This window comes from Chrysemys picta, chromosome 4, assembly GCF_011386835.1.
Source record: "Chrysemys picta bellii isolate R12L10 chromosome 4, ASM1138683v2, whole genome shotgun sequence".
NCBI classification, from domain to species: domain Eukaryota; kingdom Metazoa; phylum Chordata; order Testudines; family Emydidae; genus Chrysemys; species Chrysemys picta.
Genome location: NC_088794.1, coordinates 21,655,586 through 21,681,381, shown reverse-complemented (window position 1 = coordinate 21,681,381; position 25,796 = coordinate 21,655,586). Strand labels below are relative to the sequence as shown.

Sequence of the window (25,796 nt, the reverse complement as noted above, 5' to 3'; positions counted from 1 at the left end):
GACTGCTCTGCCCCTTCTGACCCCAGCACAGACCTCATCACCCCAGCCCCAGAGAGCCCCCGTCCCCGTCTGACCCCAGCACAGACTCCATTATCCCCAGCCCCAGGGAGCCCTCGCCCCATCTGATTCCAGCACAGTCCTTATTATTCTCTGCCCTCTCTCTGTTAGACCTGTCAGGCATATGCTTCATTGCCCCAAACCCCAGGGGCCCTCTCCCCCTCTGACCCCAGCACAGACCCTGTCTCCCCAGCCTGAGAAAATCAAACTCCCCAACTGACACCAGTTCACACACTGAGGGAGCCTGTCTTCAGGGCATGCTCCACCTCACCCCCTGCCCCAACCCATCCTGCTTTCACAAGCCTTCCTTTGCCTAACCATGTTCTCACCTTATTTGAACTCTTTTAAATTCACTTTTAATGTGATAGAGAGCACCATGGGATTTCCCAGAATGCCACAGCCAGCCAGCCTGGTAAGCTAGGTCCCTTTGAGTGCAGCCCCCCTGGGGACCAAAGCCAGATGTCTGTTTGGAGTGGGGTGGTTAGGGGAATGAACAGACCAGAGGGGAGGAGAGTCAGTAAATCTGCTGAGGCAAGTTAACAGGGGTTAAAGAGACAACTTTAGACCTAAAGAGGAAGAGATGGAGACATAAGGGAGGAGGGGAGGGAGGGAGGAAGGAAGGGAGATTATATCCGACCCCATCCCCAGAGCTGGGAGCGTGAACAGACAGAGCGAGCAGTGAACCCTATCATTGTCTCCCAGCTGGTGCAGATCCCCAGAGACGGGCTGCGGGTCGCAGCCCTTTCGGAGCACGGCTGCTTGTCTGTGCGAGGCTTTATCAGTAGCTATTTCTCTCTCTCTCTCTCCCCGCTTACTGTCCATTTCCAAAAAGGCGGGAGATGGGCTACGCAGAATCAGCAGCATATCCTGAACAGCTGCCACCCACCGGCCCCTATCTCTGCCTGTCTGTGTCTCTCCGGCTTTCCACTGCTGCTTATGATGTCCCACGAGGAGCAAAACTCCTACTGCCTGGTTAATGAGTGGAAACAGCCCTGAGGCATGAACTTACGCCCTGCGTCTGAATGATCTTGGATTTCAGAGGGGCTTGGATTCAGGGTTCCCGTTAGTCCCCAAAGACTCAAGACTCCCACTGACTTCAATGGGCTTTGGCTCAGGCTCTTAACAAAGATGACTGGGTAAAGGCCCTGAGCAGTCATGGGGCAAAGGGATGATGACCCAGGTCTTGGGCATATGTCCTGCTATGTCCTGAAGCCTCCTTTCCTCCTAAGACAGGTGCGTGGGAGACAGAGGGCAGGTAAGGTCAAAGTCTCTTTAGGGAGCACTGTGAGGGAGCTACCTAGTGGATGAAGATGGAGCCTGGATTCCCTTCTTGCCCCGGGGACAAAGGCAGGGCAGTGGGGGAAGTCGTGACTGACAGATTACAGAGGCTGTATGGTCATCTCACTCCAGGAGAGAGGTGGTTTCTCTGTGAAGCAAAGTGAGGCAGCCCAGGGTTGAGACCCACTTTTCCTGTCCGCAAATATGATATGTGACAAACGCTCATGGAAGTGCCACTCGTACAGGCCCCCACTTCCCCCAAGGCTGCTTACGTCTGTGCTTGCCGGCATTATCTCAGGGCTACTGCTTCCCTTATAGCAACCTATTACCTTTGCCAAAGTCCACTGGCAACTTTGGAAACTTCTTGCTTCGCACTAGCCAGAAAATTAACTCTAAGCTTCATAGAGGGACTATAAACTTTTGTGCTATAAAATTGAAATCCTGTGAGTTCCAAGTCAGCACCAGGTTTATATACAGGGTTCCAAGCAGTTTGTTCATCAGCTGGTGTTTTTTTATTCTTTGCTTACCTCTAGGATAAAAGCTAACTGAGTAACCCGATGGGGAAATCAAACATTTGCAGGTATGCCTTGGGGATGAAGAGTCTTTGGAGACTCTTTCTGCACTCACTGTCACACAGAGGCTTCTTTACAAACAGCTGCACATTTATTTTCAGGGGTGCTGAGCAACCAGAGCGCCTACTGAAGTCAACGAGCGCTGCAAGAGCTCAGCTTGTTTCAAAATCAGGCCATGAAGAAACAGCACTGCTGATCAAGGGATGTCTAAACCCTCTCCGCCTTAGGGTTTCCTACTTAGGCGTCTTTCCCATGAGGACCCTTTCCTGATTACAATGAACAAACCCCAGTCTTTGTCCTTTATGGGATCTTTCTTCCGCTGATGGTGAAAATTCAAATGCCACCTGAAAGTTGGGGGTGGGGGAGCTGGATTTGATCAAATAATCGGCCCAAATCTTAGAAGGTTCAGATTGTTCAGATAAAGTTCTGTATTGGGGTTACTTTCCTGACTCCTTAGAGGTTCACCCATCACCACTGGAAGTGTCTCCAAAAGCTCATACAGCCTCTGGATCCCACCTGTGACAGGTTCGGCAGCAAGCCATGCTCACACTGGGCACTAACATACCAGGGTCTTGAAGTCCAGTTTACTGATGCCCCTTGGCTGCTCAGAGCCCCATTGAAACACACAAAAAACTTCCCACAGCCCGGGCCTGATGGAAGAGCTCAGAAAGGCTCCTTTAGTTCAAATCAAATATATAGCTTTGTGCAGCCAACGTTCAAGCACTTCATCAGGGAGCTTTTCCAACTAGCATGCTCCTCCTTGGGTCAAGAAGGGGATGGCTCCACGTACCAGCCACTCTGGACCACTCACAATACACCCCCAGAGTATGCTGAGGGAATTATTTATGCTGGCCCAGCTCTGCTACCCTGACTATCCCTGCACGGGAAGGACAGGCAGCTCTGCTCTGCTCAGGCGGAGAATATTAACACTCTTCCCTAGCTCAGGTCACTGGGATCCCAAACCCAGCTAAATTCCTGAAGCCATGCAACCTGGAGGAGTAGGATTCCCTCCCCCAGCCCCACCCAGCAAGGGCACCACCCGCCATGTGGTTTCCTGAAGACGATAGGCAGCTCGTCAAAGGCACCGGCAAGAAACCCAAATGTGGTAAAGTGTTGAGATAAGCGGCCCCTTTCGAGTGAGAGAGCTGTTGGCGCTGGGCCTTGGGAGCAAGACTGTCACTGCACAGGGCCGGCAACACCTTGCTCTTTGCAAAGCGATCAAAGGCACATGCAATGCGGCACCGTGGCTTGGGTGCACCTCTGGCTCAGAAGCAGAGATGGGCTTCCTCTGGCAAGCTGTCAGCCACAGGGGGAGGTGCACAAGTGGCTCAGACATGAAAGGATGCAGAGATAGTCCTGTCCTCCCTGTCACTCCAGCACCAGGTTTATCAGGGAGATGATGCCCATCTTACTCTGCATTACTTACACTTGCCGTCTGAAGGCACTTTAGAGGCTGTTTAAGGGCTGGGCACATGGCTGAAGTGAGGCCTAGGGGAAGCCGAGCCCATCTGCAAACCTGCCAACCCCAGACAATCTTGAGTCTGGTTCAGTAGACACAGGGTTAATTCCATTCACCTCCTTGGTGTCATGGCAACAGGACATCGCATTCGTAAGCAGGGACGGGCCTGGACCAAAGTCTCAGATCCAAAATTTGAGGAGGGCTAGATCCAGAGCCAAATTATATGGCTCCCACTCTCCCCAATCTCTATAGTGGGTCACATCAAAACCCTGGATCCGAGGAACCTTAGACTTTGGATGGGGTCAGATCTGGATCTAAAGTAGGCAGTTCAGGCCCATCTCTCGTCATGATACATGAGAAGAGATCTGTTTACATGGACATTTTGTCTGAGGGCTCATTCCCACAACCCAGGTTGCAAGGGGGAGGTAGAATCCTGCACGGCAGCAGCCAGTCTCTGGAATGAAGAGGAGTTTGAGTCTGAATTTTCTGAACCCAAATGTCTCCTGCTTACCCTGCCCCCTAATGTTTGGACCAGAAACTGTTAATAGAACATGGCCTTGAGCTCAGCTTCCTCTTCTATTAATATCAGCCTGGGAGGAAATCGAAGTCTGTGATAGATGGCAGGAAGACAGAGGTGTGGATCTTTGCCCAAGTGGGGGATGTGGAGTTGCACCCCACACTGTGTGTGTATGGGGTGAACCTGTGACTCTGTGCTCCCAAATGGGTATCTGGATTCATGACATTGAGGGGATGTGGAGTGGTGTCCTGAGTGGACACGGGTGGACCTGTGCACCTTGTAATAAAGTTGTGACACACAGGAGGGTTGACAAGAGACAGAACTTTATTTCCTGGCCTAAGTCACCTGACATAGGTCAGACTTACTGACAGTTAAATACCCCGTCACGTGACAGGGGTTGGTATCCACTGACACGATCCTGAATGGCTGCATGGAAAAGATTTCATGCCATTGAGAGGGGCTGTAGAGATCTGCTACGGGGTTGCGATCTCATGTCCTTTCTCAAGATCTGCACGGTCAGCATGCTGCAGACCAAAGAGGCTGGATACAATCCCTCATATAGCCAAGGCTGCACAACAACTGCTCCTACCTTTTAAAAAACAGAGGTTCTCCTCCTCTCCTGTTCCTGGGTGTTGGGCTGGACAATGTATTGTATTGGACCAACAAATAAGTTAGTATCCCAGCTCTCAGGCTCCCCTCAAAAGCCAGACGACGTGAATACAGAGAATCCACAGCAATCACTGCTTCTGACAGAAACAAGAGTACTCAGGGGCGCTCGGAAATCAATGATGCTTTTCAAGGCCAAATCGTAGCACGTGGGACAGTGCAGCTGAGACTTCCTTCCAGAGTTACTGTAAAAAGAAAAAGCCTGTGCTTGGCCCGGTTATCTGATGGCGACACCATGCAGAATGGCTGGGCCACTGGTGTTTCCTGGTGTCCCCCAGAACTAGGGATAATTGGAAGCTAAGCCCCTCTAGCTGGAGCATGTTGATAAATGAACCAGAATGGTGTCCAATTCCTTGCAAGGGGAGAAGAACAGATAAAAGATCATAGAATCCCAGACATGAGAGACATAAATGGCCTTTATTAGGTCATCTAGGGTGTTATTAATTATTAAGCATCAGCAACTCACTCAGTGCTGTATAGGACACAAAATGCACACAGTCCCTGCCCTGAAAGAGCTCAATAGCTCCTCCCGGGGGTCAATGTGGGGTTGTTCCCGACAGCCTAGTCTCCAGATCTTTTTCCAGCCTTGTTTTAAATGTCCCAGGTGATGGGCTTTCCACCAAGCCTTGCCAAAAGAAAGGCTGGGCCATGGACATATTGACTGTTCCACTGTCAGTTCTCTGATTCAGCTTCTGTGCTGAATCCCCCATTCCACTGCAATCCCAGTGGGCTATTTCGATTCACAACGTACCTGGTAGCAACCCAAGGGGTTGTTTCGGTCCAGTGTCTCTGGAATGCTCTGCAGCCGTGAGACAACAGAGACCTTCTGGTGAGGCGAGCTGGAGGAGGCTTTCCCGAGCCAGGGAGGGAAGGTAGAATCATGACTGTGATGTTGAGGATGAGGAGTTCTTTTTGATGAGGCGGAGATTATAAAGATTTCTCCCATTAGAGGGAAGATAGAGAGGGGGGACCACATGCCCTCCAGTTGGTGCTATGCATCTGTGATGAATAGACTCTCCCCACTCCTCAGCTCCCTTCACCGCGTATTGTGCAAACTGATCAGAGCAGGCTGGCTGTTTCAGCACATCCACTCCTTTGCCTTTCCAAGAAGGAAAATCTTGCATCTGACCAGTGATAAGACCCATTGAAAGCTTCCTTTTCCGGTACAGCTGATCTCATTGTAACCTTCAAATCCTAAAGCTTCAGTCAAATGAAGAGAGAGAATAGAACAGAGCACAACACCCAGTGAGTCACCGATTAGGCAGGGCCAGCTGACCAGAGATCTGCAATAGTTCTCGGCAGCCGGGACTCGGGACAGCCTGTAGGTATGGGTCTACATGCCTGGTTGATTAGACATGGCACTGTGACTCAAAAGCAGAGCCATGTGCTGCTTACAGACCAGAAATGAACAGCTTTTAATGTGGGAGTCATCTAAAAGGTCCAGCAAACAGCAGTATTCCCAGCACCCCTTCTAACTCACAGATGCACCCTGGGGTTCCAATCTGGTCAGCTGCTGGGTCTTTACAGGGTGCTCTAGGGTCATCCTGGGAGAGCGGCATGAGACAGCCAAGAAACCCGAGATTTATCATCTCTGATGCCTCAACAAGTGTGGAGGAGAGGGGGAATGCAGGACTGGGAGCTAGGAACACCTGATTTCTAATCCCAGCCCTGACACTGCCTCCCCTCTGTGACCTTCTCTTCTTGGTTCTTCATCTGTGAAATTGGAAGTACAATACCTACCTCACCATGAGTATCTAGTCCAGCCTCCAGCATCACACAAGCCATAAAACTTCACTCATGCATTCCTGCATGCAGCCCAATAACTTGTGGCTGAATTAGAGCATTACCTTTTAGAAAGATATTCAATCTTGATTTAAAGTCTCCAAGTGATGGAGAATTCACCACTTCCCATGGGAAGCTGGTCCAGTGGTTAATTATGCTCCCAGTTAAAAATGTGGATTTTATGTCCAGCTTTAACTTTATTGGCCTAAACTTCCAGCCACCGGATCTTGTTGTGCCTTTGTCTGCTAGATTAAAGAGTCCTCTGTGTAGGTATTTACAGATTGTGATTTAATTACATCTTAATCTTTCAATCTAAATAGACCGAACTCCTTAACTTGCTCATTTTAAGGTGTGTTTTCCAGACCACAGATCATTCTTTTAACTCCTCTCTTGGTCCCCTACAATTTTTCCACACACTTTTTAAAAGTGTGAACACCAGAATTGGAGACAATGTCCAACAGTAGTCTCACCAGTGCTACCTAGAGAGTCAATATCACCTCTCTACTCTTGCTCGATAGTCCCCTGTTGAAACATCCAAGGATCATGTTAGCCCTTTTGCCACCCACCACACCAGGATTTCATATACAGCTGGATAACAAAGCTGTGGCCAACATATCTGTGAGAATAAAACCTTAGTAGGTTTAAATAAAAAGCTATTGGTATTAATAATTAGAGCATCCAAATTATATTAGATAGGATTAATATAATAAAAATAACAATGACAGCATGACTGTAAGTCCCCTGCTTTATGGTTCTCTCTCCTCCACGGCATAAGCTAACCACTGACAGGATTAGGAAGAAACTTTCTCTGTGGATAGGCTATTCCATACTTGCCCACTTGCAACATACTCTGAACATCTGGTATTGATACATAACTAGATGGACCCCTGATCTGATCCAATCTGTCAATTCCTATGTTTGTAAAAGGTTTTCAGCAGCAGAAGGCTGAAGAAAGGATTTTTCCCTCCTAGGTTTTGCAAGTCTGGAGGGTAACAATGTCTAAATCTCCAGAAGGAGCCTGAAGGTATTCTGGTAACGTGCCGCCCTCTAGTGACAAAGGTAATCAAAGTTATGTTTTGTTGGGTGAACATGTAAGTGTGTGGGTTCATTAGCTAAGTAAGGAAGGTGGGGCAGAGATGAGGATACCCTGCCCCATATGCTAGTACTTGGGAAATAAAGGCGCCTGTTTTGTAGGAGATCTTACTAGACAAATACAGACTGGGACTGGACAAAAGACAAAAACAAAGGGAAGGAAATGAACTCTTTTCAGCGGCTGGTGCCACAAGTCTAGCAAAGCATCAGCAAGATTTTTTTTCAGATGTCAATCAATTATTCTGTCGTTTCTCCCCCCAAGTGATACTTTTCAAAGTCTGCCTATCTAGCCATAGCTTTTAAAGCTAAAAAGGACTACAGATCATCTAGCCAGACCTCCTGTAAATCAAAGGCCATGGAATTCCACTTAGTTACTCCCCTATATTAAGCCGAACAACTTGTGCCTGACTAAAGCTTATCTTCCAGAAAGCCATACCATCTAGATCTGAAAAGGTTATCCATCCATGTTCCTATGTGGCCTCCTTCATCATAACACCTGAGTGCCTCCCAAGAGTAAAAATGACAATGTCATGGTCTAGTCACACCTAAGGAGCCTGGAATCACTGTCATCTTTTACACACATGAATTGAAGCTTTACTTCTCCTCCTTTGAGATCAGTGAGCATCATTATAACCGTTCAGCTGAAGCACAGGGAGGTTATATGAGCTTGCCTGCCGTCAAACAACAGTTCAATGAACACAACCCAGGAATCCTGACTCCCACTCCTATCTCTGTCTGACTAAATCATGCAGAATATTTCCAACACAATTCAAAACACCTGACATTGAGGGTTGGTTTTTTTTTTTGATTTTGCATTTTGCCACAAATTAGAAAGTGGTTCCTTTTTAAATAAAATTTTCCTGCTAAAATGAGAAACACTGTGGGATGAAAATTAAAAGTCTTTGAGAAAAACAGATTTCACTGGAAAAACATGTGAAAGGTGACAATCCTGCTTTTTTTTCCTTCCAGTTAGATTACCAATTTCATAAGATGCTGGGGAAAATGGGGAAAATGACAGCAGCCAAATGTTTCCAGTGAAAACTTAGTTCACAATTTCACATGACTCCAAGTAATATGAATTTCAAGCTATGCACTTGCCTTGCTCTAATTAGGAACATATGAACTGCCATTCTATATCAGACATGGGGTCCTTCTAGTCCCAAATCCAAGAGTGGCCAGTACCAGCAGGTAGGTGCAAGAAACCCCGGAGTGAAAATTTATGGAATAACTTGTCCATAGAGGAAGATTTTTCTTAACCCTCATCAGTTAGAGGTGGGCTTATGACATGAAGCATGAATGAGTTTCTTTTTTACTGTACCATGAGGAGGGCTGTTGTACCTATAACACTGGGACTGTTTGCTCATAGCTCTGGATTTCAGCTGGGTCATTTGGTACCTTGCTCTTGACAGAGCAAGACATGGGCAGTGAGGCCATGAAACACTGCATGGGAAAAGTTTTCCAGGGCTTCTTGAATAACAGGGCTGCACAGAAGTTTTTGCCTCCCCCACATTCAAAAACAATTTGCACTGGAGGAGGCTCTGGGGGTAAGCGGTGTGTGCTGGTGAGTAAGCCCACCCCACACTCTCCCTGCAGCAGTGGTTCCTGCCCATGGGGCTGGGCCTGCTTCCCATACTGGGAGGGGCCTGCGACGAAGGGCATCATGACGAAGGAGTGGCTGGGCCAAACCTGAGTGTCATTGCAACCCTGTAAAAAGCAACAGAGAGTCCTGTGGCACCTTTAAGACTAACAGAAGTATTGGGAGCATAAGCTTTCGTGGGTAAGAACCTCACTTCTTCAGATGTGGGCCAGGTTGCAACACTACTCAGTTTGGGTGCCCTCTCAAATAGGGGGTGGGGCAAACTGCCTGGTGGGGGACGGTCCTGCTGAAGAATAGAATACCCAGTGCTTATCTAGTGCTTTTCATCAGTGGATCTCAAAGCGCTTTAAAAAGGAGGCCATTATCGCCATTCTACAGATGGGGAAACAGAGGCACAAGGAAGGGAAAGTGACTTGCCCAGGTTCACCCAGCAGGCTGGTGGCACAGCCAGGAATTGAACATAGCTCTTCCGAATCCTGGTCTAGTGCTGCCTCTCCTATCACAACTTTTTTCCAGGGTTTTCCTCCCATCTCTGAACTAGTGCCAAACAAAGCCACTGTAATATAAAGATCTTCATGCTTCATTTCAGAGTGGGGTTTGTTTCCTGAGTTGAGTCTGGAAGGTAACTTGGGAAGGAAAGAAAAATAATCTCTACCCATGGACAGAGAATAAAGTAATGCCAGCAAACCCCACAGATGAGACTTAACTGGGAAGGTCCTGTTATTTGTCTAACAGCTCCCCACAGGGATTCAATATGGTATTGCAGTCTGCAAAGCGAAAAGGTGCCGATCGAGGCGTGCAAACTGTTGCTCCAGAGAGTCAAACCTAGGGTTACCATATTTCAGCAAGAAAAAAAGAGGACGGGAGGAGCCCCGCCCTAGCCCCGCCCCTGCCCCTCCCACTTCCCGCCCCCCCAGAACCCCCAACCCTCCCCCCGTTCCTTGTCCCCTGACTGCCCCCTCCTGGGACCCCTGCCCCTAACTGCCCCCCAGGACTCCACTCCCTATCTAAGCCTCCCTGCCTCTTGTCCCCTGTCTGCCCCAACCCTTATCCACACCCACACCCCCAGACAGACCCCTGGGACTCCCACGCCCCATCCAACCACTCCCCACCCCCTGACAGCCCCCCCCAGAACTCCCAACCCATCTAAACCCCTCTGCTCCCTGTCCCCTGACTGCTCCGATCCATCTCCCCACCCCTGCCACCTGACAGCCCCCCCCAGAACTCCCAAACACTCCCCCCCGCTCCTTGTCCCCTGACTGCCCCCTCCTGGGACCCCTGCTCCTAACTGCCCTCCAGAACCCCACCCCCTACCTAAGACTCCCTGTTCCTTGTCCCCTAACTGCCCCCTCCTAAGACCCCCCCCAACTGCCCCCCAGGACCCTACCCCCTACCTGTACCCTGACTGCCCAAAACTTTCTCCACTCCCCCCAAAAAGCCCCCCCCGTTTCTTGACTGCCACCTCCAGAACCTTCCTGCCCCCTGACCTCCTTACCCTGGTGCTCAGAACAGGGTGTTGGGCTCTGTGCAGCCGAGCCGGACACGTGGCTGAGCTCCCCAGCACAACAAAACCGGGTCCCTGGCCCTGCACAACAAAACCCGGTCTGGCCCTGCACAGTGCTGCTGGACTGGGCTGCAAGGGAGCTGCCGGCTCAGAATGCAGGGCGGATCCGGCTCCTCTACAGCTGCTCCGGAGTCCAGCCCGGGACTTCCCTGCAGCCCTCCCAGCCACTCGCTCTGCTAATCCCGGACATTGTGAGTGCTTTACAAATTCCCCCCGGACGCTATTTTTAGCACACAAAAGGAGGACATGTCCGGGTAAATCCGGACGAATGGTAACCCTAGTCAAACCTATCAAACAGGGGCACCCAAAGGATGAGCCATATTGGCGGCATGACAAGAGCAGGGAGGCTGCACCTAAACTGAAATTTAAATAGTGGTGATCCCAGCAGCCCTTAGTCTGTGGAGTGAGCACAAGAGAAGGAGGCTGTGTGTATGTTGGGCGGGGGGTGAGAGTTGTGGGTGTGGAAGGATGCATGTGAGAGTTGTGAGCACTGATGTGTTAGTGTGAATGGGCAAGAGTGGTGGGCATCACTCTGTGCATGCAGACTCATGCAACAGCGTGTGTGCGCGGGAACCTCAGTACACGTGTGATGGCTTTACCAGTGTCCTTGCAGCTGATGCCCTCAACTGAGAAAGGAAGGTGGGGTCTGGAAGAAATACTACCTTGAGCTGTTATCGCTGGCCCAGGTCCCTGGGTAAGATTCTGCCTGCTCTGCGTAGCCTTCTGTTCTCTACTATTGGTCAGAACTTGCGGTGGGGTGGGCTGGGGGACCTGCAAGCCCTGTTCTCTTCGGTAGACAGAAGAGGCCACTGATTGTAAAACACCAGAAATGTCAAGGGAAGGCAAACAAACCGGCAGCAGGTAGCTCTGCTCTGGGTTCTGCAGATACTGTGCGGGGAGCATTAATAATACTGTTGACCTGACAAAATGCCGTGTGAGCCACCAGCTTAATTAGTATTGCATGATCACCAGGGCAAAGCTGGCACTACCTGTGTAAGCCAAGGTTGTAGCGTAGGGAGCCAGATAGGAACTCAAGGACATCTGGGTATTTTCCTAAATGCAACTCTCCCTAATGCTCCCTCTGATACAATGGACCCATTCTATGCAGATTTGTGCCTCTTGTGGTTATTGTAAGGAAGGTGGTATTGTCTAGTGTGGCCAGGACTCCTGGGTTCTATTCCAGGCTCTAAGGAAAGTGGATCTATTGGTTAAGTCCTGGGGATATGGAATCCTAAATTCTATTCCTGGTTTTGAGAAGAAGTATTGTTGACAGTTGGCTTAATGTATTGATGTTTGTAAAGTGCTTTGAGATTCTTTGGTGAAAGAGGCAATGGACATGATTATTAAGTGTCACTCTTGGTTATTGGTACAGAATTTTTTAAATATTATAGTGGAGTTTCTCTTCCCCGCCTTTTGTTGTTGTTGCAGGGAATTATTTTTGTTTTGTTACACAGAGTTTGTTGGGGGGCCCATACCAAACTGAGGTGAAGCAATTTCCCCTTTGTTTGTCAAAGAGACTAAATGTCTTCATACAAACAATAAAACCAGGCCTTAAGAAGGGAGAACAAAGATGTTCACAACAGATTTCAGTGATGAGCTACCCAAACGGAGCCTTCCGCAGTCTTCCTGTGTGTCACAGGGTCTGATGAAGCCCTAAATTTGCCTAAAATTCCCCTTTACCATAGCACTCTGAAATACTAGATATTTCAAACTATGGGAAGGCAGGCTACCAGTCTTGAGGAGAGCAATGTTCAAATCAAGTAGAGGGAATTCTAAGGCCTGAGATAGTAAAACAAATAGCAATACCAACAAGAATAATAATGCTTTGCATTTATATCACACCTTTCACACAAGGTTCTCAGTGTAATTGCCACAGGTGGGTAGATAATATTAACATCCTTCCTGTCACATAAATGGGGAAACTCAGGCACAACAGTGCCTTGCCCAAGGTCACTGAGTGAATTAGTGACAGAGGCGGGACTAGATCCTAAGCTCTAAATAACACTCCCTCACTCTGTACTGTGCCCCCACCTACTTGCCCCTCACACGGGCTCCCTGTTGAATGAACTATCTGAGTTTCTGGCCCTAATCTTCTAAGGACAAGGAGAAGCTGAGCTATTTTTGGTGGGATATTTCTCCTGGACTTAGAGACTGTTGATGTATTTACACGGAGTAATTGCACCATTGCTCAATGCTCTGGTGTGATGCTTGATGTTCACATGCTCTCTCAGCCATTCCCACTCCCATCTCCCAATATTAGCATTTTACATCCATTCCTAACCTGGGTGTCACATGATGGAGTCCCTAGCTTGACAAATATATGACACACAGTGAATTAACATCATGGCACTCCAGAGATGCGTCACTTTCTTGCTATGGATTCAGGTGGGCCATATTACAGGTAGGTACCAGCTGTTTCATGTTATGGATGGATATCAGGTATGCCAAGCTACAGCTACAGATTCAGACATGCCATGCTAGGTACCACATAAGCCAAGGTGGAGGTAGGGTATGAATTCAGGTGTGCAGTGCTAATGGTATATACTTGGTATGCCACGCTACCTCTTGGTTTGAGAGTCAGCTATTACTCTTATAAACGTTACTGGCTAAGCCTGACCCTGTGCTTTAGCTCCAGGCAGGAGCAGTGAGTTGAGGTTTTCATCCAGACTACCTAGAGCGCTCCTTCCCCTTTTCACCCAAACTGGTTCAGACCCATGTCAACAGTTAACCAGAGGATTCCACCATAAGGTACCAGTGCTAAGTCCTCCCACAAGTCGCTTCTCCCATGGTCACCTGTAATCTTGGTTTATTCATGAAGGTCCTGCTTTTCAGAAGTGCTGGGCTACTGCAACTCCATTTACAAGATGGAAGGACTCAGCACTTGTGAAAATCTTGCCCTGTGTCTTTTGCAAGAGGACACAGACATCTTAGCTCACTAATGGGCAGAAAGGCTTCTACGCCTCCACTCCAGCACTTCTGGCAAGGCTACACACACCTGCCGTGGGCTACAAAAGTTACTGCGTCACTGGTTTGTTGGGTTCTGACACCATCTGTACAACAAGGGGATATATATACATAACGAACCATGCAGCAAGATCTACTTCCAATAAACAATCGCTCCCTGTCAAGCAACCACTCTGAAGTGTCTCTGAGATTCTTATGTTCGACCAACCTCTTTGGAACCAATTTTTTCCTGGTCCTTTGTTGTTTATGACATGAGATCTCTCTATTTCTCTTTCTCCTTTTCAATTTACACTTTACAGTAAAAATGCAACTAAATTGCCTCCTACCTTTCTTGACGATCAGGAAATTTACTTCACCGGACATGTTTTCTTTCAGCAATCCAGTCTTTCCTCTCCTCCACCCACTCCTTTTTCCATGGGTTACTGTTTTTGCTACCATTGCTTCTGAAAAACGAGCGCTGCGTGGAAGCTGCATTGCAATCTGAATTGACCAAGATCAGGACCTTTAATTTCCAGCGTGGCAGCTGTTGTTTACATTTCTTTTTTGCAACACAGTTATTGGTTCCTAAGATGCTTCTCTCCCCCCACCCATGTAGTTAAACAGGAAGCAAGAGGTGGGAGCTGTAGGGGGGGGTTTCCTGTTCTGTAGTTTCTGAGCACACAACCGACTTCTGACATTCACCAAAGTTTTGATCACAAGATCTGAACACCCTAGAAGGGAAATTGAAGCTGTGCTCAGAAAGCACTGCTTACTGAGAAACGACACGACAAATATTTCAAGCAACCTGACCAGGTGATTTAGGCCCTTCATATGAGCTTAACAAAAGACTTTTTTTGTAGATTCAAACTTTCCATCTGTTGGACACTGAAACTCAGCAGCATCCGTTGAGATGAAAGGTTCTGCGTAAATGTCAGACATTTTATTGTGGTTGCAAAAGTGGTAAAGAAATGAAAACTATTAGCCAAACTGAAATAAAATAATTGAAATGGCATCAACAGGGCTAACAGCAGCTTCAGCTCTTTCCAGTCCAACATAAATAGCATAGTCCCTGAAGGACAACCCAACTATTCCTTGACCCCTTATGTCAGAAAGGCAGAGAGCTCCTTTTTCATTCATTTGTACTGCAATTAGAGAGAATGGATAGTTTCTTTGTCTAGACAGGTACCTCATCTCTTGCACTGCATTGCTTTCTGGCAGCCCCTATACCATATGACTAGGGTACAAATTGAGCGGATCTTTAACACATTTGGGGGTAGATCTTGGGGACACAGCAATTTGGGGAACAGTATTTTGGGAGAAGCAATGGAGAGAAGGGCTACTGCAGCAAGGTTTCCAGGATTTTTCGGTAGCGCACTGGACCAATCCCACACAAAGTCCTGTCTTCTTGAGACTGGCCAGGCTGTGAACTGGAAAAATAAATTAAAGGCGCCCTCGCAAATTCCACCCCTAAGCCAGCCTCTGTCGTCCCTTGATCAGCCGTGAAATAGTTAACAGTGATACCCTTTAAATTACTGGGTCTGTGCAATTCACACTTCTTGGAGCTGTTTCAGGCTCTATCCAGACTCAGGTAGACTAGACAGCTCCCCCTCAGTTCCCCAGCCCTAGGGCTCCTCTGTAGCCCAGGCTCAGCACTAGCTTCCCCATCACAATCCCCAGGCCAATAGGTTCTCCCTGCAGCCCCAGGCTCGCTTCAGGACTACAAGTCCCATAATGCCCCGCGCGGCCACGCACGCGCGTCGTCGCCCATGGATTCAAGATGGCGGACACGGTGTCCAGCGGCTCGGGCACGGTAACGGCGGATACCGGGGGGGTTAAGTTCCTTGGAGAACGGCCAGCGCACGGGTCAAGGTGGCCGGGGGACCGGCTTATCCGACACGGGTTGAAGCGGCTGCGGCCAGGGTGGGCGGCTTCGGGGCCTGCTGGGCCGAAGAGAGGGAGCCTCTGATTGGCTGATCTGCTGGAGTAGGCGGGGTGTGGAGCTGGTTTTCAATTGGTCGAAGTGCCTATAGCCGGATTGACCGCGGTCGCTGCCAATCACAGGAAGATTGGAGGGGGGCGCACGTGGGAGGGTCTTAAAGGGACAGTGTATGGGTGACTGTGAGGCGAGCCCCAGAGTACCCAGTGCCCTGGTAGGGCTTAGCACAGGGGTGGGATCCCGTTGTATCTAGTGTCTAGTACCCTGGCAGAGCCTGGCACTGGGAGGGGGATGTTAGGGACTTCACGCTAGTCGTGGAATGGAGCAGAGGAGGGGGCACATGGGGTGGGGGGTGCCACACTTGGCTAGTGTCTGAAGCAGAGACTGGGGCCAGCTCACCAGGGTGCTGCTCCTGGTTTGCTACAGACTTGCTTTCCCCTCCCTGGGTCTCTGCCTGCCCGTGTGTACGAGGGGGCTAGTAACATGCTCCTGTGTAAAAGGGAGGCTCGTTTGTCTTTGGGATCCTCCTTCAGTTAGGTGCTAGAGAAACAGGAAGTGTTATGGCAGTATGGTGTTATCGCTGTTTTACAAGTGGGCAGTTGAGGTACAGAGATATTAATGGGCTGCTTTTCAGTGGTACTGGATACCCACAACTGCCAGTGAATCCGATAGGAGGTGCTGTTGCTCATTACTTCTAATTTATTTCTATTATTTATTTGGCTTTCAGTAGCAGCTAAGTGCTTTTCTAATGTACAAGACCTTGTCCCTAACTCCAGGAGCCTACAATCTGAGAAGACAAGCAAACTGTGAAGGGGAGATTAAAATAAACAATAAGTATTTGTTAAATCAAAGCAGAGCTGGATGCCTGGCTCCTAGTATCCCGTAAACACTACACCACACTGCTTTGTTAAAGTTCCACTTGCAACATGCTCACAGTTCTGCCCCCGAGCACTTCAAATTGTTCCAGAACTGTGAGTCTAATGCTAGTCCCATCCCATCTGGTGACTTAGTGTGACAATGCAACAGAATCAGCGTGATTCCTAAGGCTTATTCCCAATCTGTTCTTTTGCCAGATTGGACTAGGAGTGGGTATTGAAGGCAGGGCTGAGGTGATACTGGCAGAGTTGAGGTTTGGGGAACTGGTATTAGACTCTTGCCTGATATCCTTCTGTACCCTACTCCTCTGTGATCAAGTGGTGGTGTTTTTCACTTCTTTGAAGCCATTGTTACATCCTTTCATTAACAGTCTCCTGTTGGGTTTTTTTGGGCTGGGATCTGTTTTTGTAGAGATCAGGAAGCAAACACTCAACAACCCCCGCAGATAACTATTACTTGGCTCGGAGAAGGACTCTGCAGGTTGTGGTCAGCTCCTTGCTGACAGAGGCTGGGTTTGAGAGTGCCGAAAAGGCAGCAGTGGAAACCCTGACGGAGATGTTACAGAGCTGTAAGTATCTGTATCACAGGTGCAGCTATTTCAAGCAATAAAGCAGAGATTTGAGAGGCCAGTGTAGTTTCTGAAATAAAATACCGTGGTCTTAAAATCAAGTATTCCCACTGGAAATAAAAATGAGCGGTCTTGATACAGCCACATTGCTATAATGTTAACAGACCTGACAGATCACCAGAGTAGTTAATTGCTTCTTAATTACTGAAGCTTTACATTGGTCTCTTTCTAAAGTTTAGGGCAACATTTTCAAACAGGCTTCCAATCTTAAATGTATATATTTTGCATGCACTTATTCATTTGTGTAAATGAGGTAACTAGAGAGAGAAAGGATGGTCCAGTGGTTAGGGCACTAGCCTAGTACTTAAGAGACTTGAGTTCAGTTTCCTGCCCTGCCAGAGACTCCCTTTGAAACCTTGAGCAAGTCACTTAGTCTCTCTTTGCCTCTGTTCCCCATCTGTAAAATGGGGGTAAATAGCTCTGCCCTGCTTCACAGGGTTGGTTTGAGGATAAATACAGTAAAGTTTGTGAGGTGCTGATACACTAGTAAAGGGGACCATAGAAGTACCTAAGATAGACAACTATGCCCCTTACTTTCTGATTTGTGCACTCACTGCTTAGTATACATATTTTTCTGAGTTCACAAACCTGGGGTTTTGTATGCTTGCAAATGAATGTGCTGCAAACTTTGTAGAAGCTTTCTGATTATTTGATCTTAATGTCTCCATTAAATGATGCAAGGCCATTTTTTAACAAAAGAATTAAAAATCCAGCAGTAAGACTTTGTATTTCAGAAGACCTTTTCTTTCCTTTCTAACCTCAATAAAAGGGCTCATTTGAAGCGCTCATCGGGTATAAGTGTCTGAAAGCAGGATTAGTCTGATATAAATCTGGAAGCCATTGTCTGTTTCAAATGTCCGTGTTCTGCTGGATGTTTCTTTCCCAGATGTGTCAGAAATCGGAAGGAGTGCCAAGTCCTACTGTGAGCACACAGCAAGAACTCAGCCAACCCTTTCGGATATTGTTGTTACCTTAGTCGAAATGGGTGAGTATCAGACTGGTTCACAGCAAGCCCCAGTGGTTGAAACATGAAGGATTGGGGTTGGGTGGAGGGTTGTTTTGCTGTGATTGCTCCTGCTGGTATTAGGACATAGCTTGTTTGGCATCCTCCAGCCTGACTAAGAATAGCATTGCCTTTCAGATAGGGGCAAACGAACTGGCAGCGGGCAGCTCTGCTCTGGGTTCTGCAGATACTGTGCGGGGAGCATTAATAATACTGTTGACCTGACAACATGCCGTGTGAGCCACCAGCTTAATTAGTATTGCATGATCACCAGGGCAAAGCTGGCACTACCTGTCTAGGCCAAGGCTGTAGCCTACGGAGCCAAACAGGAACTCAAGGACATCTGGGTATTTTCCTAAATGCAACTCTCCCTAATGCTCCCTCTGATGCAGATGGACCCGTTCTATGCATTTTTGTGCCTCTTGTGGTTATTGTAAGGAAGGTGGTATTGTCTAGTGGTCTGAGCAAGGAGTGGGCCAGGACTCCTGGGTTCTATTCCAGGCTCTAAGGAAAGTGGGTCTATTGGTTAAGCCCTGGGGATCTGGAGTCCTGAATTCTATTTCTGGTTTTGAGAAGAAGTATTGTTGACAGTTGGCTTAATGTATTGATGTTTGTAAGGTGCTTTGAGATTCTTTGGCGAAAGAGGCAATGGACATGGAAATAAGTATCCTAGCTCCCCAGGGCTTACAAGGTCCATTCGTGTTACAGAAGCAGAACACTAGGTTCCTGAGCAGTTGGGGTAGGGTGGGGAGTGTAGTTTACATCTTTCTGGACGATGCTCAGTGGTATTAAGTTCCTCCATATTTTTTTGCCTCTGGTCTTCAGCTGGAGAGGGAGTTACTAAACTTTGAGGGTTCTGGAGAGAAAAAAGATAGACAATAGAACAGGAGGAGAAGGTGGTCTCAGTGATCCAGGTCTTAGTGGAAAGGCCTCATTTTGATGCTCAGTCTATATAAATATAGACTTAAATCATTTGGAGTTCTGTCCTATTCCCTTTGAAGTAAAGTGCAAAATTCCTACTGACTTCAGTGAGATCCGACTTGAGCCAAGAAGCAGTGTTTTCTATCTGGGCAAGCACCTGCATTCGTCAATCCTTGTTTTGTTGATAATAGCGTGATTTCTGTTTCCCCATCTCCTGTGTTTCAGGGTTCAATGTAGAAACTCTCCCTGCATATGCCAAGCGCTCCCAGCGGATGGTCATCACTGCACGTACGTGGAGCATCATCTAGCAAGGGAATTAATTTGTACTAAGCAAGTAAATTGGTGCCATGCAAAACAATAGTAGATAGATTGAAATGGCTGTTAAAGGGATTCTGTCAGGTGATGTTTGGTTGAAAATCTATGTATAGTAAAAACCAGATTTTATGGATCCTGACCAGTAGACTATTTCTATGGGACTTTATTTTGTTTAAAGTAATATTTTTAACAAATAAAAATCCCCCTTGAAGTTTTGTACCCTAAACATTGCAGAGTGGGGCTAGGGCACAACAAACAGAAGGTGAAATTGATGACAAACGAAAGAGAAATTGACTAACCTGTGGATCCACAAGTAATTCTGTGCCTGTAAATGTTGTTGACCATTCCCAAAATTTCATGGACCTTAAAATCTAAGCTTGCGGGTATGCACTTGTATTCCGTACTCCTCCAGTCCCTCTGCGTGCACCCAAAGAGTTTCTGTTCTTTTGAGGCACAGTGGAGAGGACTACTCCTGGAAGAGCAGTTTATATTAAGATTTTCTGTAACTGACAAATGATAAATGAAGGAATAGGGCACCATTTGTCAAAGTAGTTGCTACTGTTCCAGTGTTACCCCATTTCCCATGTATGGTTTTGCTGCCCACATATTTACGTGGTGGGCTGAATGCAGTTCACTGTCAATTTAAACTAATCATTGTTGCTTGGAGTGATCTAGAATGGAGTCTGAAACTGTTTCCTAAGGGAAATGGTCTGTCCCTGTTTATACTATAGATCGAAATATCCGCTCGATTTCTGCTTACACTCCTCTTACGCTGGGGATTTGGCTGAACAATGATGACTAGGTTTTTATTATTTAACTGCAGCGCCTGTGACAAATCAGCCCGTGACTCCCAAAGCTCTAACGGCTGGACAGAACAAACCCCATCCATCCCACATCCCCGGCCATTTTCCTGAGTTCCCAGATCCTCACACCTACATCAAAACTCCGGTGAGTGGAAAAGACTTTACAAAATGTCATTCATTGTCTCTTTGGCATTGCAGCAGCAGCAACTTAAGCCCTTTTAATATTGGCCTGGTACCCATTTATCTAGGACACTTTCTCATTTACTGTGAATCATCACAGTCTTGGAAGTTCACTGGGCTGTAGGTTTCTGTATTTCTGAGCTCTGCCACTCTCTGCAAGGCATTGTTAGTTGAGGGCTCTATGTTTCGTTGTATCATCCGCTCACCAATAGTGTCTTTAACTTGAGTTGGCTGTCCTGCATCCAGTAACTATATTACAGAGCTAGTACCTGCAAGTCCTAAGTCTGTACATCTCATTGTTCTCTCCCTCCCTGCCCAACAGACGTACCGGGAGCCAGTTTCAGATTACCAGATACTACGGGAAAAAGCAGCGTCGCAGAGGCGTGACGTGGAAAGAGCTCTGACTCGCTTCATGGCAAAGACGGGAGAGACGCAGAGTCTCTTCAAGGATGATGTCAGCACGTTCCCACGTAAGAGCTATCTAAGATGCCCAATGCCAGACACTAGATATAAATGATTTCTTTATCTATCTTTGGTTCTTGCATGGCACCCATGTAATATCTGAGTACTACAGACTCTTTCATGTATTTATCCTCGCAACAACCCTGTGGAGTAAGGAGATACTGTTAGCCCCATTTTACAGATAGGGGACTGAATCTCAGGCCTCCCAAGGCCACACGGGAAGTGTGGGAGAGCATAGAATTGAATCTGGGTCTCCCAGGTGCCAGGCTAACATCCTAAATAAAGTTCCATCCTTCCTTTCTGATGCCATGTCACCAGGGTACATCTTACATAAGAGGCATGGTCTGATCAGGATGCTGTGTGCGAGGACTCTTGGGTTCTAATCCTGGCTCTGTCATGGACTCACTTTGTAACTTTTAGCAAGTCGCTTCCCCTCTCTGGGCTTGATTTACAAAAGTGCTGACCACCAGCAACTTCCTGTGAAGTAAAGGAGAGTTGCAGGCGCTCACCTCTTCTGATTATCAGGTTTTCTGTGCCTCAGCTTTCCCACCTGCAAAATGAAGGTGGTAATATCCACCTCACCATAGTGCTTTGAGGTCCTCAACTGAAAAGTGCTGTGTAAGTACAAAGTATTATTATTCCAAGGGTGATCAGACCTCATACTTCAGGGCATAAGATGATTGATCCTCTTTGGGGGTCAGGAGGGATTCCTCTGTCTCGTGTACTGCATTGTTCACAGGGCCAGAAGCATTAAGGAAGTTGTGCCCCTTTCTCTGAGGCATCAGGTACTGGCTGCTTTGAGGGGAAGGATAATGGACTTGATGGACCAATGTCTTGTTCCAGGACAGCAGCTTCTATATTTTTTGATTCCGGATGGTGGAAATATTGGCAGGGTGTGGGGGAGGGAGGGAGAGATTAAACACTGTTTTGGGCTTTTTTAATAATATATTTGCTTCAGTGCTTCCTGATAGCTGCTGGCTTAGAAATAACACACATTTAATTGAGAAGCAAGTCTCCCAAGTTGCTAACTGTGCCCTCCTTTCCCCATCCCTAGTGATTGCTGCCAGGCCTTTCACAATACCGTACCTGACTGCACTTCTCCCCTCTGAGCTGGAGATGCAGCAGATGGAGGAAACAGATTCATCCGAGCAAGATGACCAGACGGACACGGAAAACCTACCCCTCCACATGAGCACGGTATGCCCAGGATCAGAAACTTGGAACTCCCCATTATGATCCTCCTTGGGTCTGATTCTCCTGTCTTGCCCTTTGAAGCATCATTGACATGCTTGGGCAGAGTGTCAAGTGTTGATTTGGGTACCATTTTACATCTCCTTTGCACCAGTATAAATGACACGCAAAATGCCACAGATCTTTGTCATGCTTCAGCTCACAGAATAGAGCCTTGTGGCAGTTAATGTGGGATCCTGAATATATGGGGGCACTTTCACTGCTACCTTAGAGGAAAGAGGATTTCCCTGGAATCCTGTACTGTACTGATAAGCATCTACTTCCAGTAGGAAACAAGGGTCATCTCCCTCAGCGCTGCTTATTGTTTGTTATCCTTATTGATCTTGGTTGCTGTGCATCTCTTTGGTCTGCAGACTCCGTGGTTCACACCCCCTCAGCTCAGCTGGTCCTAACTTCAAATATTTATTGTTTTTACTTGGCAGGATGATTCGGGAGCTGAGAAAGAGAATGCTTCAGTGCTACAGCAAAACGCATCCCTGTCCGGCAGCCGCAATGGAGAGGAGAGCCTAATAGACAATCCCTACCTCCGGCCAGTGAAAAAACCCAAGATCCGCAGGAAGAAGTGAGCTGCAGCAAGCTGACTGCATGGAGGAAGAGGAGGCCCACTGGCTGTCCCATGGAGGTTTCCTTTGCTGCTATGAGTGGCGCAGGACAAAGAGGGGAGATACTGCTGGTGGAGTGGCTGAAGCAGAGGGATGATCTCCTGTACATACCAAACTACACTCTTCCTCCCCCTTCTCCCCACTGGCTTGGCATGGTCAGTAGGGAAGGGGTATGGAAGCCACCAGTCCTCACACTGGAATCAGCCCATCTACTCCAGAGAAGACTGAGTTGCAGCTGTGACATTCCTCCTCTTCATGGGATGGATTTATTCTGTAAGGAGGAGGCACACAGAAGGGTTTTCACTGCTTACCACTTCCCAGTGGACTGTGCAGAATGCAAGAATCTATGTGCTTCCACAGGCAGGTGGAGTCCTCGTCTAGACTCAAAGAAAGACTTGTCCATTCCACTCTGCCTGTTTGTATTGGTGTGCACAGGATTCACACCATGGTCCCTGGTTAGCTCTGATCTCTATTTGAACCAGAGATTGGCTTGAGCTGCTGTGCAGAGCTCCATATCTTAAACTTCCCTGGAGTTTGAGGTTGTCCAGAGCTAGTGGTTCTGCCATGAAATCCAGACCCAGATTCAAACTTTCCCAAAGTTGCTGAATATTCAGAGTTGTTGGTGTTTTGGTTTGGTCTAAATCCCATTGTTCAGGAGCAATGGGCAGGGTTATGCACGTGTATCAGAGTCATGAGGGAGACTGCCCAAGTACGCCACTTATTCTACTGTTTAAATGTGGAGGTGCAGAAAATGTTCACACTATTTTTTAAAGTGCATTTATAGTCAGCCCTTCTTACTCAACAGATCTGTCAGAATGGTTCCCTCTTAATCAATAGATCAGCTTCTTGTGTGTTTTTGTCTTATCGGTGCATTTCTCTGGCAAACGTCCAAGATTTTTACACCTGGTAGCCATAGTGTTGGATTTCTCTCTGCTTTGCACTGCATCAGCTAAATTCACTTTGCAGAGGCTTTATTCTTGAGGCGAGTATACAGTAAGAGGCAGAAGAATCCCTGGTGGGTTTTCAGTTCCCAAACTTTGTTTATAATGTTGGCAGTTAAAACAAATCAACTTTTATCTGGTAAACTGAGTGCATCTGGTGTGTCACTTAAGGGGAGAGGAATACATACAGCGCTCCAGAATGCCATTCTTTTCTGGCTACAGCTGCACTTAAAAGCAGTAAGCATGCTGTTTATATCACTCCAGTTAGAGAATATTTTCCAGCTGTCTGAACGGCAAGATCTAACAGCTGCTTCAGGCTCTCTTTTGATTCTGTTTGGTTTCAGTGCAATACAGGTCCCCTGAGAGTCTGCCAGCTGTTTGAAACCCACTGTGCTATAGGTTTTGGAATACGGAATGAGAATCAATTGACGGACTGTCCTTATGGCCAGTATTATGGTCTGTTTTCTCCTGCGGAAATACAGGGCTTTTATTCACTGGAAAGTCTCCTTTTCTTCAACGGTCAAAAAACACTGCTCATTCTAGCATGACCTAGGGGTGGTATAAGTCTTCACTCAAGCCTGGATCCTGAGGCCCTTACTTAACTTTCACTCAGCCTTTATTCGGGCAAAACACTGGTTGACTTCAACAGTTTTCCTTGAGTAAGGATGAGTAAAACCTGAGTAGAGAGGCTCCATGCTGCAAATGCCTGTGTAAATACATGGACCCAACCAGGGATTGCCCCTAATACCAAATAGCTTTCTCTGACTGCTAGTGCTAAATGAAAAGATGCCTTTGTGAAAATATTCAGCAGTAGCAGAGATTTCATGGCAGATGAAATCATGGCGCCCATAGCGGTTGCAGAGGTCAGACTATCAATTGCAAATGGCTCGACCGCTCCAGACTCCCTTATTAAACACTATTATCATTGGAAGCGGGGAAGGTTCTGCTCTCAAGCACGTGTATACAAATTTAGCTAACCCACTACCCCTCCCGAAATTGGGCTGCCCGAGAAAGAAAAGTAGGCAGCAAGTTGATGGTTTAAAGCATTTTTTAAATTAATTTTGGAAAAATAGAAATGAAACACTTTAGAGCTATTGAAACTGAAGGCGAAATCGATCAGATCTTTTTTTTTTTTTCAAAAGGCATATGTGGAAAAGATCCTTAGATGAAAAGTATCAAAATCTCATTCCCTTTCCACCTCAGTAAACCAGCTCTTTAAGCTCTCTATCTCTGCAGTGAAATTGGGCGTGCTCAGCCCTTTCTGTCACTCCTCTAACATCCAGCTTACTGCGCATTTGGGCAAGGAACCAGAAGCCTATGGGAAATATCAGTATCTTGGTGCTCTACCTCCCTTTCTCTGGCCGTGCACACTGCGGTTTATACAGTTGCCCTTTCACCTATCACTCTCCGGCTACCCGGAAATAAATCCCTTTGTCTTCCATTCTCTTCCCTCGGTACTAGCTGGTTTGATGATTCCTGGAACAATTCACCATGCTGCCTCATGAGACTGTGATCAGGAAGCAATGCCCCCTGCAGGCTGGCAGCATTGCCCAGGTGAACGGGTAGGGTGCTGTTCTCTTATGCTTCAATACTTTACCCACTGGAAGACGTCTCATTGACTTCTCAGCTGAAGGACAAGTGTGGCATGGACAGGTGCTAGGGGGGAGTAATCACAACAACCTCTTCACTCAAGCCAATTCTTGTGCTGAGACCCTGCTTTCAGAAGGCAAGAGCTCTGCGTGCTGTTGCTGAGATGATGGAGCGAAGAAGTGTCCGTGCTTGGATGTGCCTTGTTTTTCTGCTAGAATCCTCCTCCCTTCAGAAGACAACCTCGGCCAAAGCAGTAGCTGTTGTAGTTAATGGTGATGTCACATCCCTCCCATGTCTAATCGGTTGAGGGTCAGAAGTGGTTGCTAAAGGGAGATTCTAAAGGCAGGCTCCCGCTTTTGCAATGTGTGGGTTTCATTCTGTACCATCCAAGTCAGTGGGATATTTGCCATTGACTTCAGCAGGAGCAGAATTGGGGCCTAAATGCCACCAGTACCAGCATGTAAAATACCTTTTTCCCTGAGGTAGAATTGTTCCATCAAGGGAGACTCAGAATCCAGCCAGAAGCTCTTAAACGTTATCCCTAGCGAAAGAGCCCTGCACGTGCCATTGTCAAACCTGCCAGTGCATTTGTTGTATAGAAGAATGTATGTACATACAGATGTTGTATATTTATAAATTTATATTTTTGTTTGGTCATTTTGGATTAGGCTTTTTTGATGATAAAAACCTGAGTTGGACAAAAGTAGAGTGAAAATAATTATTTTTAAGTTCATAATAAAAGAAGTTCTGTCTCTAATAGC

The 25,796-nt window shown here is 47.3% G+C and overlaps 2 protein-coding genes across 7 annotated transcripts in view; one reads left to right on the top strand and one right to left on the bottom strand.

Annotated features, from left to right (window-relative positions):
- CCND3 (cyclin D3) overlaps window positions 1–15,165 on the bottom strand; it is a 69,056-nt gene extending 53,891 nt beyond the window's left edge. The window contains exon 1 of one of the 3 annotated variants that reach the window (XM_065591599.1): window positions 13,875–15,165. The gene's annotated coding sequence lies outside the window, so the exon portion shown is untranslated. The remainder of the gene's footprint in view (window positions 1–13,874) is intronic. The other 2 variants (XM_065591600.1, XM_065591601.1) reach the window with 2 other exon arrangements.
- A 33-nt stretch (window positions 15,166–15,198) lies between these two features.
- On the top strand, window positions 15,199–25,792 carry TAF8 (TATA-box binding protein associated factor 8). 4 transcript variants are annotated; one of them, XM_005314100.4, is made up of 8 exons: window positions 15,199–15,337; window positions 16,751–16,907; window positions 17,854–17,952; window positions 19,117–19,179; window positions 20,030–20,154; window positions 20,512–20,659; window positions 21,706–21,848; window positions 22,325–25,792. In XM_005314100.4, the coding sequence occupies exons 1-8, from the start codon at window positions 15,305–15,307 to the stop codon at window positions 22,466–22,468; spliced, it is 912 nt and encodes a 303-aa protein (XP_005314157.1). In that variant the 5' UTR covers window positions 15,199–15,304; the 3' UTR covers window positions 22,469–25,792. The 4 variants fall into 4 exon arrangements, with proteins under 4 accessions (XP_005314157.1, XP_042702951.1, XP_065447674.1 ...); XM_042847017.2 differs by lacking the exon at window positions 15,199–15,337 and adding an exon at window positions 15,379–15,519; XM_065591602.1 differs by lacking the exon at window positions 15,199–15,337 and adding an exon at window positions 15,426–15,447.
- The last annotated feature ends 4 nt before the right edge of the window (window positions 25,793–25,796 follow it).